The sequence below is a fragment of the Pteropus medius genome, unplaced genomic scaffold (assembly GCF_902729225.1).
Source record: "Pteropus medius unplaced genomic scaffold, Ma_sr-lr_union100, whole genome shotgun sequence".
NCBI classification, from domain to species: domain Eukaryota; kingdom Metazoa; phylum Chordata; class Mammalia; order Chiroptera; family Pteropodidae; genus Pteropus; species Pteropus medius.
In genome coordinates this window covers 2,348,717-2,365,306 of record NW_024347732.1, presented here as the reverse complement: position 1 = coordinate 2,365,306, position 16,590 = coordinate 2,348,717, and the positions used below count along the sequence as shown (strand labels likewise).

Genomic DNA, 16,590 nt, shown 5'->3' with positions numbered 1-16,590 from the left:
TGTGGCTATCAATCAGATCAAACTCACCATATCTTAATGCAGTTTTCTCCAGTGACAAGCCCAATCTGCACTGGTGCATCGGTTAACTTGTCTCTAGTCATGGGTACGAGAACTTCCTGTTGGCAGGGAATCTGTTTCTTTGGCATAAGGAAATGCTCACCAGTGACTAGGTGCTTGAGGCCATAAATAAATTGGAAGCGGGGCTTGTATCTAGGAGATCAAAATATTTAAGATCTTTTGTAAGATCCTACACATCTTGTGCAACATGACGTGTCTGTCTATTTCTTAAACTCCCATTGATATTCAGTAAACTATATTTTTTTGTTCTGTGACATATTCTTTCCTCTTACTTCATGTTTGTGTGTTACATTTCCCCCTAATTTATGGCAAGAATGAAGACATTGCAACATTTAATATTAATTAGCTCATATTTCTCTATGCCGGGCAAGAGGGAAAATATACTGCTTGTCTCTACTTGTTTAAATTAGCAATTTACAGAGGATTTTACAAGAAGAATCACAATCTTACCACCAAGATTGTAAGGCCTTAGTCACCAAGAAGTTATGTAGCAGTCTTAATGATTTTGTTGTATGTGAGGAGTTTTTTCCTTTAATCTATCAATTGATTGCCCTATTTTACCTTAAGATTCTCAGAAATAGGTAATTGAGGAGTATAAGGCTTATTAAAATACCAACTGAGAATACAGTAGTACACTGAATAGTACAGTAGTAATTTTAGTAAATATATAAGAAATGTTAAACTAGTTTTTGTTTGAAAATTAAAAATGCTCATAGAGATTCCTGAGCAGCTCATTTTATGTCCAGAGAGTATCTTCGGACAGAATAGGTTTTTTTATGGTCTGAATGCTAGAAGCTCATGGTACCTTTGGAGAAAAACTGCCAGGGCCATAGCTCTTTTCTGGAAAAAGTAGAAGCAGGCAGTTTTTAAATCTTGGTTTCTGTTCTGTAGCTTGTAATCCTGTTACCCTAGCCACAGTTGATGGGATCTAATCTAATCTACTTTCGGGGAGAGTCACTAAGAGAGACAGGCAGTAAAGTGGCACAGAGACCGGGATACATGGACACAAACAGTAAGTAGAAACAGTAGAGGCTATAAGTAAGCAGAGGCCATGATGTACAGAATAAAAGAGGGGAGAAACTTAATGAATGTAGTAGAGGCTATTGGTTCCTGAGACACCACAAAGAAATGCCCTAGTGCAGAGAGCAAGGAAAGCCTTCTGCAGAGAGATGACAAGATAATCAAGGATTAGTAAACACTTTTTATGGTGTTGCTTAGTTCACAGCAACCCCTTTCATCTGAGAATGCCTTTCTTTTACACGCTTATGGTTCCTTGGTAGCAGCCATGAATGAACTATATAACCCCATCTTCCAGGCCTCAGTTTTATCCAAGCTGAGCCAATCAGATGCTTTTTCTTGAGACTTTGGAATTGGGACTGAGAGATAGTCTCTTCTGCCTGTGGCTGGAGCAAAGGGACATGAAGCTGTGGAGTGAGAAGGCAAAGCTGGTATGTGGAGAGAAAAGAAAGAAACAGATGTGCATCAAGAGGCAGACATGGAGAAGCCATGTAGAGAAAGGGAGAGGGATAGTGCAAGAGTCTTGGCTTTTCATTGCTTTCAATTTCCTTGCTCTGATCCTATCATTTGTGGCTAAGGTAACAGGGTTACAAACTATAGAACAGAAACCGAAAATAAAGAACTGTCTGCTTCTACTTTTCCCAGAAAAGAGCTGTGGACCTGGCAGTCCATAGGGCCTCAACATACTTGCGTTTTTTTTTTAATATCCATGACCATTTTTATTTTATTGAGATGGCTTGAAGTAGTGTTCAGTTTTTTCGATGAAGAGTCTTGATGAGAACATATTTCTGATGTGGTAACCTGTATAAAATTTGTGCTCTCCATGAAGCCCGGCAAGGCAGCTGTCAAGATGGTTTCTTGCCTCTCTCACATTAAGCTCTCCACTGAGTATTTTTATTTTCTAACTAATGTACCTGAAGAATCTGATATGTTGGAACTAATGGATCATAGTGAGACTCTATGAAGAATCTGACATGATGGAACTAATGGACTAACAAATGTACCTGAAGAATCTGACATGATGGAACTAATGGAGTTAGATCTTCGAACACCAAATTCCAGTTTCTATTTGAGGATATTTCTGCTATTTTCTCTTCTCATGACCTTTTGCTTTATATATGGCTATGCTCTTGGAAGGCAGAGGCTGTATTGGTGCAGTAGAAATGAGGAGCCCATATTCGATTTCTCAGGCTCAGAGGTCCTCCTTTCCCCATTTAGAGTCTCACTATGATCCTGCCCATCTGTGCTGACAGGGCTTGGCCTTCTTGGTGAATGAATACTTCAGTACAAAATGTGTGGTTAGTGATTGTGAGTTTATTGAGGGCTAAGACAGTGCTGCTTTCATTTGTGTATCTTGGAGCCTAGCACCTGGCCCAGTATCTAATGAGCCCTCCATCAAAATTTATTGAGTGAAAGACTGAATAAATTGCTTTTCTCAATGGAAATTTAAAGAAAGAAAAAAAGAAACAAACAAACAAAAAAACTGCACAGAATATAAAACCTGAAACCCAACCACATAGTAAATTACATAATCTAAACATGCAGATGGATAAATGCCTAATATAATTCTTTAGGATATTAATTATGATAGTATCTTCACTATGCAAGATGTGAATTCCCTTGTGAGAAACATAGATAAAAATATTGGGTCCATGTGTCATTTGTAGGGAATTTGCTTTTCTCTACCCCAGATTGTGCTTTCATTTTGAAAGAAAAATGGCAAGCTCAGTTGCCACTGGGTCATGCATCACTCCAGGGGAGATGACTTCACAATTTCTCAGAGACTTCTACTTATTTCACGTGTTAGAGGAACGTTTATAGTTTTTATATAAATTTTAATTGGCAGGAACATTTGTTCCCCATCCAACCATGATGTTAAACATTGGGTATAGATGAGAATTCCTTGGCTGAGCACCAACCACTGTATTGAATGCTCAGAAAAATAATATAGAGCAAGGATGAAGAAGTAGAGAAGAGCGAAGAAGGGATTCGAGAGGAGAATGTGGAAGTGTTGAATAGAAGGTGGGTGTTTGGGCAGGAAGCCTCTCCCTGCTCCAGCTGGAGGTGCAGTTGGTGGTCTGGCTGGTCCTGGTGGATGCCAGGTCGTCCCTATTACTCTGGGAGCACAGTCAATGGGTCTTGTGAGCCTCTTAGTTCTGTTTTTTGGAGCTGTTCCCTCATAAAAATTGTAGGTCCCTCTTGCCCCTTATGTAGGAAGAGTCGGATGTGCAAAAGCCTGTCATGGCTCCTGCACCCAATTGGCCCTGAGGCTGGCACAGCTGGTTTCATTTGCTCTTGTACCTCAAAAGGTTTCTCCTCCCTCCCATCACCTGAGCTCCTGCTGAAACTTTGAGTTCATGAGGTAAACAGCATTGTGCTTGTCCCTCCATAGGTCAGAATTCACAGAGGACCCGCTGGCCACCTTTCTGGCTCTCTCACTCATTCCCTCCACAATTTCCATGTTCTCCAGCCTTCTCAGATGACATGTAGTTCGCCAAATGCTCATACTTCTGAGCCTTTGCATTGGCTATTTTTGAAAACTGGAATTGTAACAGAGTGAAATTCTTGGCCTCTCTAACTCCATCTTGTTCAAGCCTACTCTGTTCTCATGGCTTTCAGGCTAATAGCTTTTGCTTAGTTTTTCATAGACTTGCTAATCATTAGAGGAATTCTGCTTGTGGCTTGAGTTTTATAAAAACAGCCCCTTACCAGAAAGTGCCTCTTCTGAGAAGATAAGGGAAGTATGTATCATATATTATAGATTGGCAGGAACCTCATGACGGTGACTGGACTCACATCAACAAGGATCAACGGACTAAACACAATATTCCTAGACCCCTGCTGGTGCCCAGATGTCTGCAGTCATCTTGTCCCACCAATATCCCCTTGCCTTGACATAAAAGAAGCCTAAACTTTGTACTTTCTTAAAATGGATCTGAGATTAGGTCTCCCGTTTTCTCGGTTGGTGCCTTCTCAATCAATAAAACTTTTCTTACTCCAAACTCTGACATTTTGAGCTTTAGCCTTTCAAAGCGTCAGGCACACAGACTTTGGACTGGTAGCAGAATGGTTCCTGCTTCCTAGTCCCTGTCCCTATGGTGACGTATATATGTGCACAGAACGTGTATGTGAACATATACATATGCCCCCTTGCCAATTTCTCTCCATACTTCAAAACTCAGACCAAAGTTTCCTCTGTGAGGTGTTCTCCAACCCATTCGAGCATAGTTCATTACTCCCTCTTGCTGCCCCACTGTTCTGCACAAACACTCTGTGACAATGTCTGTCATATCACTTGCATGGTTTTGGATATGAAGGCTCTGGCTCTGAAGTTAAGTTTCTTGGCTACAAATCACAGCTCCATCACTGGGCTGTGTGATCTTAGGCAAGTTACTTAATATCTCTATGCCTCAGTTTCCTAACATGTACGTGGAGATGGTATTAATAACTATGAGATAAAGTTGTCAAGAAAATTAAATAAGATGATATATGTAAATCACTTAGCAAATTACCCGACTCAGTAAAACACAGCTATTAATATTATTAACTCCTCAGTTTTTCTTTCCAACCATCTCGTACAGGGACTATCTCTTGTGTACCCTATATTCCTGGAGTCTGGCATGTAATAATAGGTCTTTTGTTGAGCTGAATTGTTAAACTGATGGCTCCCAGAAGCCTACCAGATTAAGTCCCTGATCTTTAAAATCAGAAGTTGGAGTTAAAATCTTTATTACTTTCTAGCTGTAAGACCTTGAACAAGTTGAAATTTCTATGTTTCAGTTTCTTCATCTGTAAAATGGTCATTATGATAGGACCTAGTCATAGGGTAGTTCTGAGGATTAAAAGATATAATCCACATTCAAAGAACCTGAATGTGGAAAGATCTTGATAAGTGTTGGTTGGTACTCTTTTCATGCATTTTTTTAAAATTAAGTTTATTGGGGCAACATTGGTTAATACAATTATATAATTTTCAGGTGTACATTATAATTTGACATCTGTATTTGCTATTGTGTGTTTACCACCCAAAGTCCAGTTTCCTTCGGTTACCATATATTTGATCTCCTTTCCCCAACTCACCCTCTCCCTCCTCCCCTATATTTGACCCCATTTAACTGTCTACCTTCGCCGTCCTCCCCCACCCCTTCTCTCTGGTAACCACTAGTCTATAGTCCATGTCCATGATCTCTGTTTGCTTGTCCCATTCCTTTGTTGCTTTTAGGTTTATATCACACATGTAAGTGATATCATGTGATTTTCAACTTTTTCTGTTTGGCTTATTTCACTTAGCATGATTATCTCAAGGTCCATCCATGTTGTCACAAATGGCTGTATTTCATCTCTTATGGCTAAGTAATATTCCATAGTATATATGTGCCACAGCTTCTCTAGCCAATTTGTTGGACACTTCAGTTGCTTTCATGTCCAGGCCACTGTAAATAATGCTGCTGTGAACATCGGTATGCAAATATCTTTTTGGATATGAATTTTCAAGTCTTTGGGGTAAATATCCAGTAGAGGGATTGCTGGATCAATTCTTAGTTTGTTGAGGAACCTCCATAATGTTTTCCATAGTGGCTGTACCAATTTGCAATTTCACCAGCAGTGTATGAGGATTCCTTTTTCTCTGCATCCTCTCCAGCATTTGTTATTACTTGTCCTGTTGATTATAGATATTCTAACAGGTGTGAGATGGTATCTCATTGTGGTTTTGATTTGCATTATTCTCATAGCTAGCAATGTTGAGCATCTTTTCATATATTTGTTGGCTATTTGTATGTCCTCTAGGGAGAAGTATCTGTCCAGGTCCTCTGCCCTTTTTTCGATTGTATCATTTTTTTTTTTTTGTCATTATTGAGATGTATGAGTTCTTTGTATATTTTGGATATTAGGCCCTTATGGAAGGTATTGCTTGCAAATATATTTTCTCATTCATGTGGTTGTCTTTTTACCTCGCTGACCATTTCTTTTGCTGAGCTGAAGCTTTTTAATTTGATGTAGTCCCACTTATTATAGCTTTTACTTCCCTTGCCTTTGAGGTCAAAATAATAAAATCCTCTTTAAGTCCAAGGTTCTTGAGTTTAGTTCCTATGTTTTCTCCTATATATTTTATTGTTTCAGGTCTTACATTCAGGTCCTTAATCCATTTTGAATTAATTTTGATGTGTGGTGATAGACAACAGTCTAGTTTCATTCTTTCGAAGGTGGCTTTCCAGTTTTCCCAGCACCATTTATTGAAGAGGCTTTCCTTTCTCCACTGTCTGTTTTTGGCTTTTTGTCAAAAATTATTTGCCCATATAAATATGGCTTTACTTCTGGACTCTTGATTCTGTTCCACTGGTCCGTGTGTCTGTTTTTCTGCCAATACCATGCTATTTTGATTACTGTCGCTTTGTAGTATAATTTGAAGTCGGGCAGAGTGATGCCTCCAGCTCCGTTCTTTTTTCTCAGGATGGCTTTGGCAATTTGGGGTCTTTTGTGCTTCCATACAAATTTGATAATTTTTGTTTTATTTCTTTAAAAAATGCTGATGAGATTTTGATGGGGATTTCATTAAATCTGTATAATGCTTTAGATAATATGGTCATTTTAACTATCTTGATTCTTCCAATCCAAGAAAACGAAACGTCTTTCCATTTCTTTGTACCTGCTTCAATTTCTTTTAATAAAGTCTTGTAGTTTTCATTATATCGGTCCTTCACATGTTTCGTTAAAATTATTCCTGGGTATTTTACTCTTTTTGTTGCAATTGCAAAAAGAATTATTTTTTCCACTTCTTTTTTTGACACTTTGTTATTAGAGTGTAGGAACGCTATGGATTTTTAAATGCTGCTTTTGTATCCAGAGACTTTACTATATTTGCTTATTGTTTCTAGTAGTGTTCTTGTAGAGTCTTTAGGGTTTTCTATGTAGAGAATCATGTCATCCACAAATAGTGACAGTTCAACTTCTTAGTTTCCTATTTGGATGCCTTCTATATCTTTCTCTTGCCTGATTCCACTCGTTAGTACCTCCAATGTTATATTGAATAACAGTGGTGATAGTGGACAGCCTTGCCTTGTTCCTGATCTTAGAGGGAAGGATTCTAGTTTTTCACCATTAGCATAATGTTAGCTGAAGGTTTGTCATATGTAGCCTTTATTATGTTAAGGTACTTTCCTTCTATATAGATTTTGTTAAGTATTTTGGTCATAAATGGATGCTTGTCAAAGGGTTTTTCTGCATCTATCAATATAATCATATGATTCTTATTTTTTAATTTGTTTATGTGATGTATCACATTAATCGATTGCCATATTTTGAACCATCCCTGTGCCCCTCGGTGAAGCCCACTTGATTGTGGTGTATAATCTTTTTAATATGTTGCAGTATTTGGTTTGCTAGTATCTTATTTAGGATTTTTGTATCTGGTTCATGAGAGATATTGGTCTGTAGTTTACTTTTTCTGTGTTATCTTTACCAGGTTTTGGTATCAGGGTGATATTGGCCTCATAAAATGAGTTGAGAAGTATTGCCTCCTCTTTCATTTTTTTAGAAGAGTTTGAGGAGACTAGGTATTAAATCTTCTTTGAATCTTTGGTATAATTCACTGGTGAAGCCATCTGGCTCTGGACTTTTACTTTTTGGTAGGTTTTTGATAATTGCATAAAGCATCTTTTTCCATCCTTTTGCTTTCATTCTCTGTGTCTTTTGATCTGAAGTCAGTCTCTTGTAGGCAGCATCTGTAAGGGGTTTGTTTTCTTATACATTCAGCCACCCTATCTTTTATATTTAAAGTAATTGTTGCTAGATATGTAGTTATTGCCATTGTATTATTTATATCTTTCTTCTTCTTTTTCTCCTGCTCTTTCTTCTTCTTCCTCTTCTTCCTCCTCTTCTTCCTCCTCTTCTTCCTCTTCCTTTTTCTCTTCCTCTTCCTCTTCTTCTTGCTCCTCTAATATTTCTTGTAATACTGATTTGGTGGTGATGAACTCCTTTAGCTTTTTCTTGTCTGAGAAGCCTGCAAAATTTATTCTGAGAAATCGGCTGACAGTCTTATGGGAGCTTTCTTGTAGGTAACTAAATGCTTTTCTCTTGCAGCTTTTAAGATTCTTTGTCTTTAATCTTTGGCATTTTAATTATGATGTGTCTTGGTGAGTGCTTTTTGGGTTCATCTTGTTTGGGACTCTGCACTTCCTGGGCTTGTATGTCTATTTTCTTCATCAAGTTAGGGAAGTTTTTCTGTCATTATTTCTTCAAACAAGTTTTCAATTCCTTGCTCTCTCTCTTGTCTTTCTGGTACCCCATGTGATGTGAATGTTGGTACTCTTGATGTTCTCCTAGAGGCCCCTTAAACTACCCTCACTTTTTTGGATTTTTTTTTTCTAGTTGCTGTTCTGATTGGGTGTTATATGCTACCTTATCTTCTAAATCACTGATTTGATCCTCTGCATCGAATTTATTGATTCTCTCTAATGTATTCTTTATTTCAGTTATTGTAGTCTTCATTCCTGACTGGTTCTTTTTTATGCTTTCTATCTCCATTTAATGTTTTCTATCTCTTTGTTAAAGTTTTAACTGAGTTTCTCTATTCTTTCTTTGAGCATCCTTCGAACTCTGCATCTGGTAGACTGCTTGTCTCCATTTTGTTTAGTTCTTTTTCTGGAGCTTTGTTCTGTATTTTCATATGGGACATGATTTTTTGGTTTTCTCATTTTTGCTGCCTCCCTGTATTTGTTTCTATGTATTAGGTAGGGCTGTTATGTCTCTTGGGCTTATAAAGTGGCCTCATGTAGCAAGTTTCCTGTGAAACCCAGTAGCGTATTCTCCCTGGTCACTTGGCTGGCTGCTCCAGATGTGTCCCTTGTATGGGTTGTCGTGCCCTCCTATTGTATTCAAGCCTTGGTTGCTGTTTGTACATTGGTAGGGCTGATTGGTTGTGAGGACTGGCTGGTGACTACAGTGGAGGAGCTGTTGTGCAGGGGCTGACCCTACAGAATAACATTCACTTTAGCAGGGCTCTGGGGGCTTCTCAGCTTGCCCTTTGTGTGTGTCATTTTTGGATGCTGCCCTGGGTGTTGCTCTGGCTGGGTCTGAAGCCAGCCACTGGATGAGCTGGTCCTGGGCCATCTGGGAGGGGCTCTGATGCAGGCCAAATTCAGCTGCAGTTTATGCCTTGCTTGGGGCCACTTGGCATGAGCCACCAACCAATCCTCAGGTAGCTGCCACTGCCCTGGGCTTGTAGGTGTCTCAAGAGGTCAACCTGTAAACTGAGGCTGGCTGCCACTAGTGCCAGGCTTGGGGCTACTCAGCAAGAGGTATGGGTCATGCTGAGGCCAGATACTGCTTGTTTGGATTTTGTGAACCTTTGAGAGATTTTAGGAAATTTCACAGCATGGACCAGACAGGCTGTTTGTATGGAAAAGCCACTGGAAGTAGCTTGTGCTGGCTTACAAGTTAGGTAGGGCAGGGTCTCAGAGAATCACCAAGCTAGGACGAATGGTGTTAGCTAGGTTGATGGAGATTTAAATATGGTGCCCTCATGTATCTACATACTGGGAAGGGGAGTCCCAACAAAAAAACTGTGGCCTCCATCAACACTTCTGTCTGAGAGAAAGCTGCCCCTCCAGCCCTTGTACTAAAGACAGATAATTCAGTTCCTTCCCATATTTCCCTGAGCTTTCGAGATACCGCCCCGGTGCTATAGCTCATAGTGAATGAGTCCATCACCAAGTAAGTTTGTGTGCTAACCCTTTAAGAGGAATGCCTGGAACTGTAGCAGCTCTTCATCTCATGCAGCTACAAACTCTGCTGGTTTTCACAGCCAGAAGTAGTGGGGACCTGTTTTCCTGGCACTGGAAACCTGGGCTAGGGAGCCAGGTGTGAGGCTGGCACTCTTTGCTCCTCCAGGGGACCTCCACAGCTGAGATATCCCTCCTATGTGAGTGTGGGACCAATCTGTTGGGTGTCTCTGCTGTCGTCATTTTGGAGGTGGCTTTTTCCCTATGTCTTTAGTTATAGGACTTTTGTTGAGCTAGACTTCAGGCTATTCTTAATGAGAGTTGTTCTACAGTTTAGTTGTAATTTTGTTGTTGTCATGAGAGGAAGCGAGCATAGCATTTACTTGCTCCACCTTCTTGACTGAAAATCTTGAGCGCTTTCTTTTTATTAATGAGGAAATTCTCTCTCATTTGCTTTCAAATAGACATCCCTTTACATTTTATTGGTCAGAACAAGACCATATTTAGACCAATCCCTGGCAAAGATTGTACTTACCTTGCCCAACTTAGACTACTTCATCCTCTATTACAAGGAGTCCTCCATCTACTACCAGAACAGCTCTGTTAGAGAGAAGAGGGGAGGAAGAGCTGCTGGGAGGTCATCTAAAGTGATTGCCACACTGTTTATGCTGAGAGCCTCTCCCCACCACAGCTGTGAGCTGGTTAAAGGGTATCAAGAAGAAAAGAAGCTACCCATCCCACAAGCATCCCAGCCCCAACAGCAAGAAGTAAAGAGGCCTGATTTCACATGCTCATTTTCTTCTTTGATCTCATCAATCAGGAGGGTCTTGCCATCTACATTGGAAGGAATATGTACAGGGAGGAGACCAAGGCAGACGTGCTTCCCAGTGCTGTTCTTCCCAAAGGACAGAAGATTACAATTAGGATATTGTGCAGCCTGGACCCAGGTAGGCATGTAGGAGGGGAAGAGATGGCTCTCCTACAGCAGAGGAGACTGTGTGGTCTAGTGTCCCTCTCTCATTCCCTGTGTGCACATTTATCATAGCCTCTCACCATCTTCTGCATCAGTTCATACTCTCTGTCTTCCTCTTTTTCTAGGTGCTGAGCTCCTTAAGTGTGTGGCCTGTACTCTTCTTGGCTGTGTACCCTGCACACCATCTCACCCATGTCCTCACACACGCTGAAGGCCCAGCACATGGTTGTTGATCATTCAGCTCCATTGCCTTCAGGATTGTAGATGGAGGTGTGGCCTGCTAAAGAGTCACTGTGTGATGCCATAATCGGGAAGTTTTAAATAACTGGCTGGATAAGGTGGTGGTGCATATTGTTTATTTATTCAGTTATTATTCAACACATGTGTTGAGTCCCTGCTGTGTGCCATGCTAACTCCTAGGATCTGGGATATAGAGATGGACATGATATACGCCTTGTTTTCATGTAAGTCCCAGCGTGAAAGAAGCCAGCCTCTCCCTGACATCTCTTTATCTACTAATGTAACATTGTCCAGTTTTGTTCACTCACTTCATGCTACCAGAGAGGATGGGAGCAGGTCCAGTGTCTGTCCTTAGGAGCTGTGGAGAATCTCCTCACATGGGCTAGAGTGGTACATGAGAGTTAGACAGACTGAGTCTGCTATTTCTGAGCTGTGTAACCTTTCCCATAATCTCAGTTTTCATATCTGCAAAATGTGAAGAATAGTGGTATCTACTTCATAAAATTGTAAAGATTAAATTAGATTTTGTATGTCTGTGTCTGACACACATGATTGCTACTGACTGTTGTCATTTCATTTGTCAGCTTCACTACCTCCAATAAATGTGCAATTTTGGGTTAAAAAATGATATCTAGCTTATTTAGAGATCACAGCATATGTTTGTTGATTAAAGATTTTTGCCAGATTTTAAATTGATTATGGAGGAATCTTTTAAAAATAACAATAATTTAGACATAACTTTTCATCAATTAAGGGCTTGGTTCTTTTAAAAAAAAATTCAGGATGACAGTCATTGTAGGGGCAAGTTAAATGCATCCTACCAATGCCAAAAAGACTTGCTGCCTTTTATATGTTGGAGGAATAATGCAATTGTTTGAATAAGGCTTAAGGAAATCGAGAAGATATGAGATCAGACAAACAAAGCAGGCAACAGGAATAGTTATAACCACGAATGAAAGGTTTATCACTGGAGAATTCTTGTGTCACTATAATTGGCTAAATCAAGTTCTCTGCCTTAAGTTGGTTTTGACTCCTTTTGTTAAATAGTTTCATTGATTTTTCTGTTGCCTAAGGAAGGAACTCCAGGGAAAAAAATTGCTTTGGCTGAGAAACCAAAAATACATTAGTCTGAAGTTTTTAATGCAGCTCTTGGATGATCTTCTCATGGATTTGGCAGTTTCTGGGGAAAAGAACAGCAGACTTTATGCTCCCTGAGGACAAGAACTTGGTCTTAAATAACTCTGTTTCTGGGGCTTAAGATATTGCTCAATAAATATTTATTTACCTCACATTGTTGAACAGCAGTTTGACTGAATGTAAAATTCCAGGTTGACAGATATTTTTGCTAAGCACTTTGATCTTATGCAACTTTCTGCTGGCTTCTTGGTTGTTTTTGAGAGGTCAACTGTCCATCTAAGAGTCACAGTTCTCTTTCCCATGGGTAATCTCTGGTCTGAAGTTGGTGCATATTTTTCTCACCCATGTTCTTTTACTTTTATTAAGTGTATTTAACTATAAAATATTAGTGTGGGGTCTTACGATTTGCTTTTTCAAGTTAATATTTGGCTCCATATTTATCTTTATAAATCTACAAGTAGATCTACTTTACTCATTTTCACTGCCACATGATATTTCATTGTAAAAAAATATACCACAATGCATTATTAATTGATGATCTTTAGGTGGTTGCTGATTGTTGATATTACAAACAGTGCTTTGATGTACATACTGTGTCCATCTCCTTGTGCAGTATAGAAGACACATGTTTAGAAGTGGAATCACTGGATCAGGAAGGATATGCCCATCTCAGATGTTGATAGTTCATCTCCAAAGTAACCATACCAACTTATACTCTAATCATAGGGCAGGAGAACCTCCTCACCCACACCTTACATTTTCACCTGCCTTGGCATTGTTAGACTTCTGAATGGGCATGTGCTTGATCCTTACTTTGCACATCTCCAGTTTTATCATTCCCCTTTTAACAGCTGAGAAAACTGAGGCTGAAGATTGGCATGCTCAGATAGAGAATGAGTGAATGAATGAATATGGTGATACTTGTTTTGTTTATTTATTATTTCTCCTATCAGAACATATGTTCCATAAGCTTATCCTCAGCCCTGAAACAGACCTGGCATAAGGTAGAGGCTCAGTAGTCATTGTTTAACGAATGAAGAAATGAGAGAACCCGGGCAGAGAATGTCTGCTTACTTCAGGAAGCTCCTCTTGGCCTTTTGAGATGTATTCAGCACTCTGCACTTCCCCTGCAGGATTTTAGAAGGAGCTTTAAAGCCTGCAGCAGTCTGGGCTAATGGAGTGGAGGAAAGGTTAGAGCCAAAATTTTTTCAATGGAAAATTAAATCTGCTCAGCAAGAGTCTAATGAAAAACAGAGGCTGGCCTGAGGGAGGCTGCAGCTGGAGGGAGTGTCCATCTGGATCCCACAGGCCTCTGGATGTTGAGAGGTTATTCTTAGCCATTTTTTCTTCTATCATTATTTTCTCTTAATCAGAGCTCTTTTGATTTTGCAATTGGAGATTTTACCCTCATTCTATAAAGCAATGATTTTTCATATAGTAATTCTTTCCTTCTTTAGACTTCCCCGAGGGGCTCAGTGGTACTTTTTTTGTGCTCAAACACTTTGCACATCGCCTTCCACCTACCTCTCCCCCAGAGCTTTTATGGCTGATGGAGACCTATTCTGTGTGCGGGGATTTGACTCTCATTCCTTGTTTGTTTACAAAGAACTTAACCATACCACTCTCCTTGATGATTATTCTTAGTAACAGCAACGTAAATACATTTCCTGCTCTTCCTCCCTCTGCTTCATGTGTCCTGAAATCTGCTGAATTAATTTAACTTGAGCTTTAACAGGCAGAAAAACCGAGGGCAGGTGGCCAAGCTTCAGTCCTTGGCTCCTGCGTCATAATCATAATCACTTGCATTGACACAGTGCTCTGTAGTTAATAAAGCACTTCCACACTCAGTAGCTCTTTAGTTCTCTGAGTGACGGAAGACAAAGTCTCTGGAGTTTGGTGACATCCCCAGCATCATGTTGCTAGGAAGAAGAAAGGCCTAGGTTTGAACTTGCTTTTCTGATGCTAAAACCCTTACATATTTTTTTTCAGCCCTTGTAGGGTCACAAAGTCAAATGCCTTTGGGGCCTGGTAGATAATCCAAATGTGAGAAGCTAGCTGGAGTATAATACATTACAACGGTCCCCAATCTTTTTGGCACTAGAGACCGGGTGCTCTTATGAGAATCTAATGCCTGATGATCTGAGGTGGAGCTGAGGTGGTGATGCTAGCGCTGGGGAGTGGCTGCAAATACAGATGAAGCTTCACTTGCTTGCCTGCTCACTTCCTGCTATGCAGCCTGTTCCTAACAGGCCATGAGAAGGTTACTGGTCCACAGCCTGGGGGTCGGGGATCCCTGCATTAGGGAATAGTGAGAACTGTGGAGATTGGAAAGCATGTCTTGCCTAATGGCATCAAAATGCAAAGCATTTAAAAAGCAATTCTAAAAAACATTAATTTTGTTGCCTATTCAGCAGCTAGTCTATAATTTTACCTCTTTGTTGGTAGAAAAGGGAGGACATGTGAACAGTGTCACCTTTACCACTGAGTAGCATTGATTTGGTGGCATGGTTAATTATGACCATGATTGTGTGAGTCTACAGTATAGCCGAAGCAGTATGGTAAATTGAAGATTGAGTGATTCTATTGCTTTTAGGATAGAATTACAGATGTACAGATCCTGGACCTCGGGTTTTCAAGGGGTAAGATTCAAAGTAATATATTAATGGTTGTGTGAGTTCCTGATGCCCTAACTCACAGCCCTGGTTGAAGATTCTACTCCTCCTTCTCTACCTTTTTCCTTTTCCTCCCTCTCTCATTCCTTTTTAAATTTGTGAACAGAAAATGGGCTATGAAATAAAACCTGACAAGTTCAGGGGGCCACGTGGTAGGCCTGACAAACTCAGTGACCAAAAGTAACCACACAGGGTGATCTGATTATACAGGTGATCTGACCAGCAGGGCAGGTCACAGTTGGTAGTCATGTCCTATAGCTTCTTTAGCAAAGACCAGTCTTTACCTTAAGTGAGTCTTGTCCACTGTTCTTATGCAACTAGGATAACATTTCTTTGAAATGTTGGAATAGTTTTCTTTCCAGACCCACTGAAGGCATAACTTCAGGTACCAGAGCACTAGACCACAGAACCTCTCATTGTTATCTTGTTCCCCATATACCATTTCTATGTGCTGTAAATGTTTATTAACTATCCTGTACCCAACAACTAAAAAAAAGTATTTGTCTCTCCATTTTACTTTTTATCTAATCCCAGAGATTTCCCTGCTTTGCTTTCTCTCACCCCCTTAATCTATCACCTGTGGATTTCATGTAATGCTCCTTATACCTCTCCTTTAATTCTAATACATAAAAGGAACTGCAAAACTGCCATTCTCTGGAGCATTTTCTCAGTCAAATAAAAACTTCTCTTTCGAGGGGAGTTAGGAAGGGAGTAGGCTGAGGTGGGGCTAGTGTGGGAATAGGGCTGAAGTATATTCCCTACTCTAAATAGACCAGTAGTGGAGACTGTGGCCCCAGAGAGCACAGCTCTGCTACCTACCAGCTCTGTGACCTTGAGCAAGTTATTTCTGCTCATTCCTCAACATCTTCATCCATGAAACATGGATAAATGCAGTGGTGATGAATATTAACTGAGATAAGGCATGTGTAGAGTTCACTAAATATTATTTTTGTTGTTTTGAGTTCTGTCTCCTAGCCATCCTCTTCCTTGTGTTAGCTAGAACCTGAGAAAGCCTTCAACTGCTGGCAGAAGGATTATGAAGAGAATAATTCATACAAGAGACTACAATATTCTGGCATTTTTCCTCTTCAGAACTTGCCACCTTCCCAATGCCCTGATTCCACCTTTTTTTCTTCTACTCCATAACCTCAGATGGTTCCAGTGAGCTGGAATCCTGGACAAGGTAGCTGAGACTCCTCTGGATATAATTTGGCTCTCAAATATGCTTTTTGTGTGTGTGTGTGTGATTTTTGTCTAAACATTCTCTCAAACTTAACTGTCATTCAGTTGAAATTTTCCCTAAGTTGTTGCTTTCTCATTCAGCTTCTTGAGAGACAGAAAATTTAGGAAAGGAGTTTCTTTTATCCAAATACAACATGGCTTTAGTCACCCAATCAATAGTGGGCTGAATGTTCCCCAATTTTAGAGTTTGTTTTCTTTGTGTGCCTTACATATACCAATGAAAAATAGTTCATAGTGGACATTGTCTAGGCATAGAATTAGGTTGTTATTAGTGTGAAGATTTAGGTTCTTATTAATGGGCAAAAGTAGAATCAAGAGGCTATATGATAGGCTTATAAGCTCTGATTTTTAATTTTTACCCACGTTTCTGTCGAGACCAAATTGACAGAGTAGGAGACTCAGCATGGAAAAAGCATGGATATTTCTGAAATGCAGATCATCCACAAGTTACTTTACATGCGTTTTAGCATGGAGTCTATATATTCTTGGATGATCTCTCTCTCTTTCATAA

At 39.9% G+C, this 16,590-nt stretch overlaps 1 protein-coding gene across 1 annotated transcript in view; it reads left to right on the top strand.

Moving 5' to 3' along the window:
* RAD54B (RAD54 homolog B) overlaps positions 1 to 11,720 on the top strand; it is a 179,007-nt gene extending 167,287 nt beyond the window's left edge. Inside the window, exons 13-14 of the mRNA XM_039877138.1 lie at positions 10,636 to 10,762; positions 10,914 to 11,720. Coding sequence (XP_039733072.1) covers positions 10,636 to 10,762; positions 10,914 to 11,021 — 235 coding nt within the window. The 3' untranslated portion in view covers positions 11,022 to 11,720. The remainder of the gene's footprint in view (positions 1 to 10,635; positions 10,763 to 10,913) is intronic.
* The last annotated feature ends 4,870 nt before the right edge of the window (positions 11,721 to 16,590 follow it).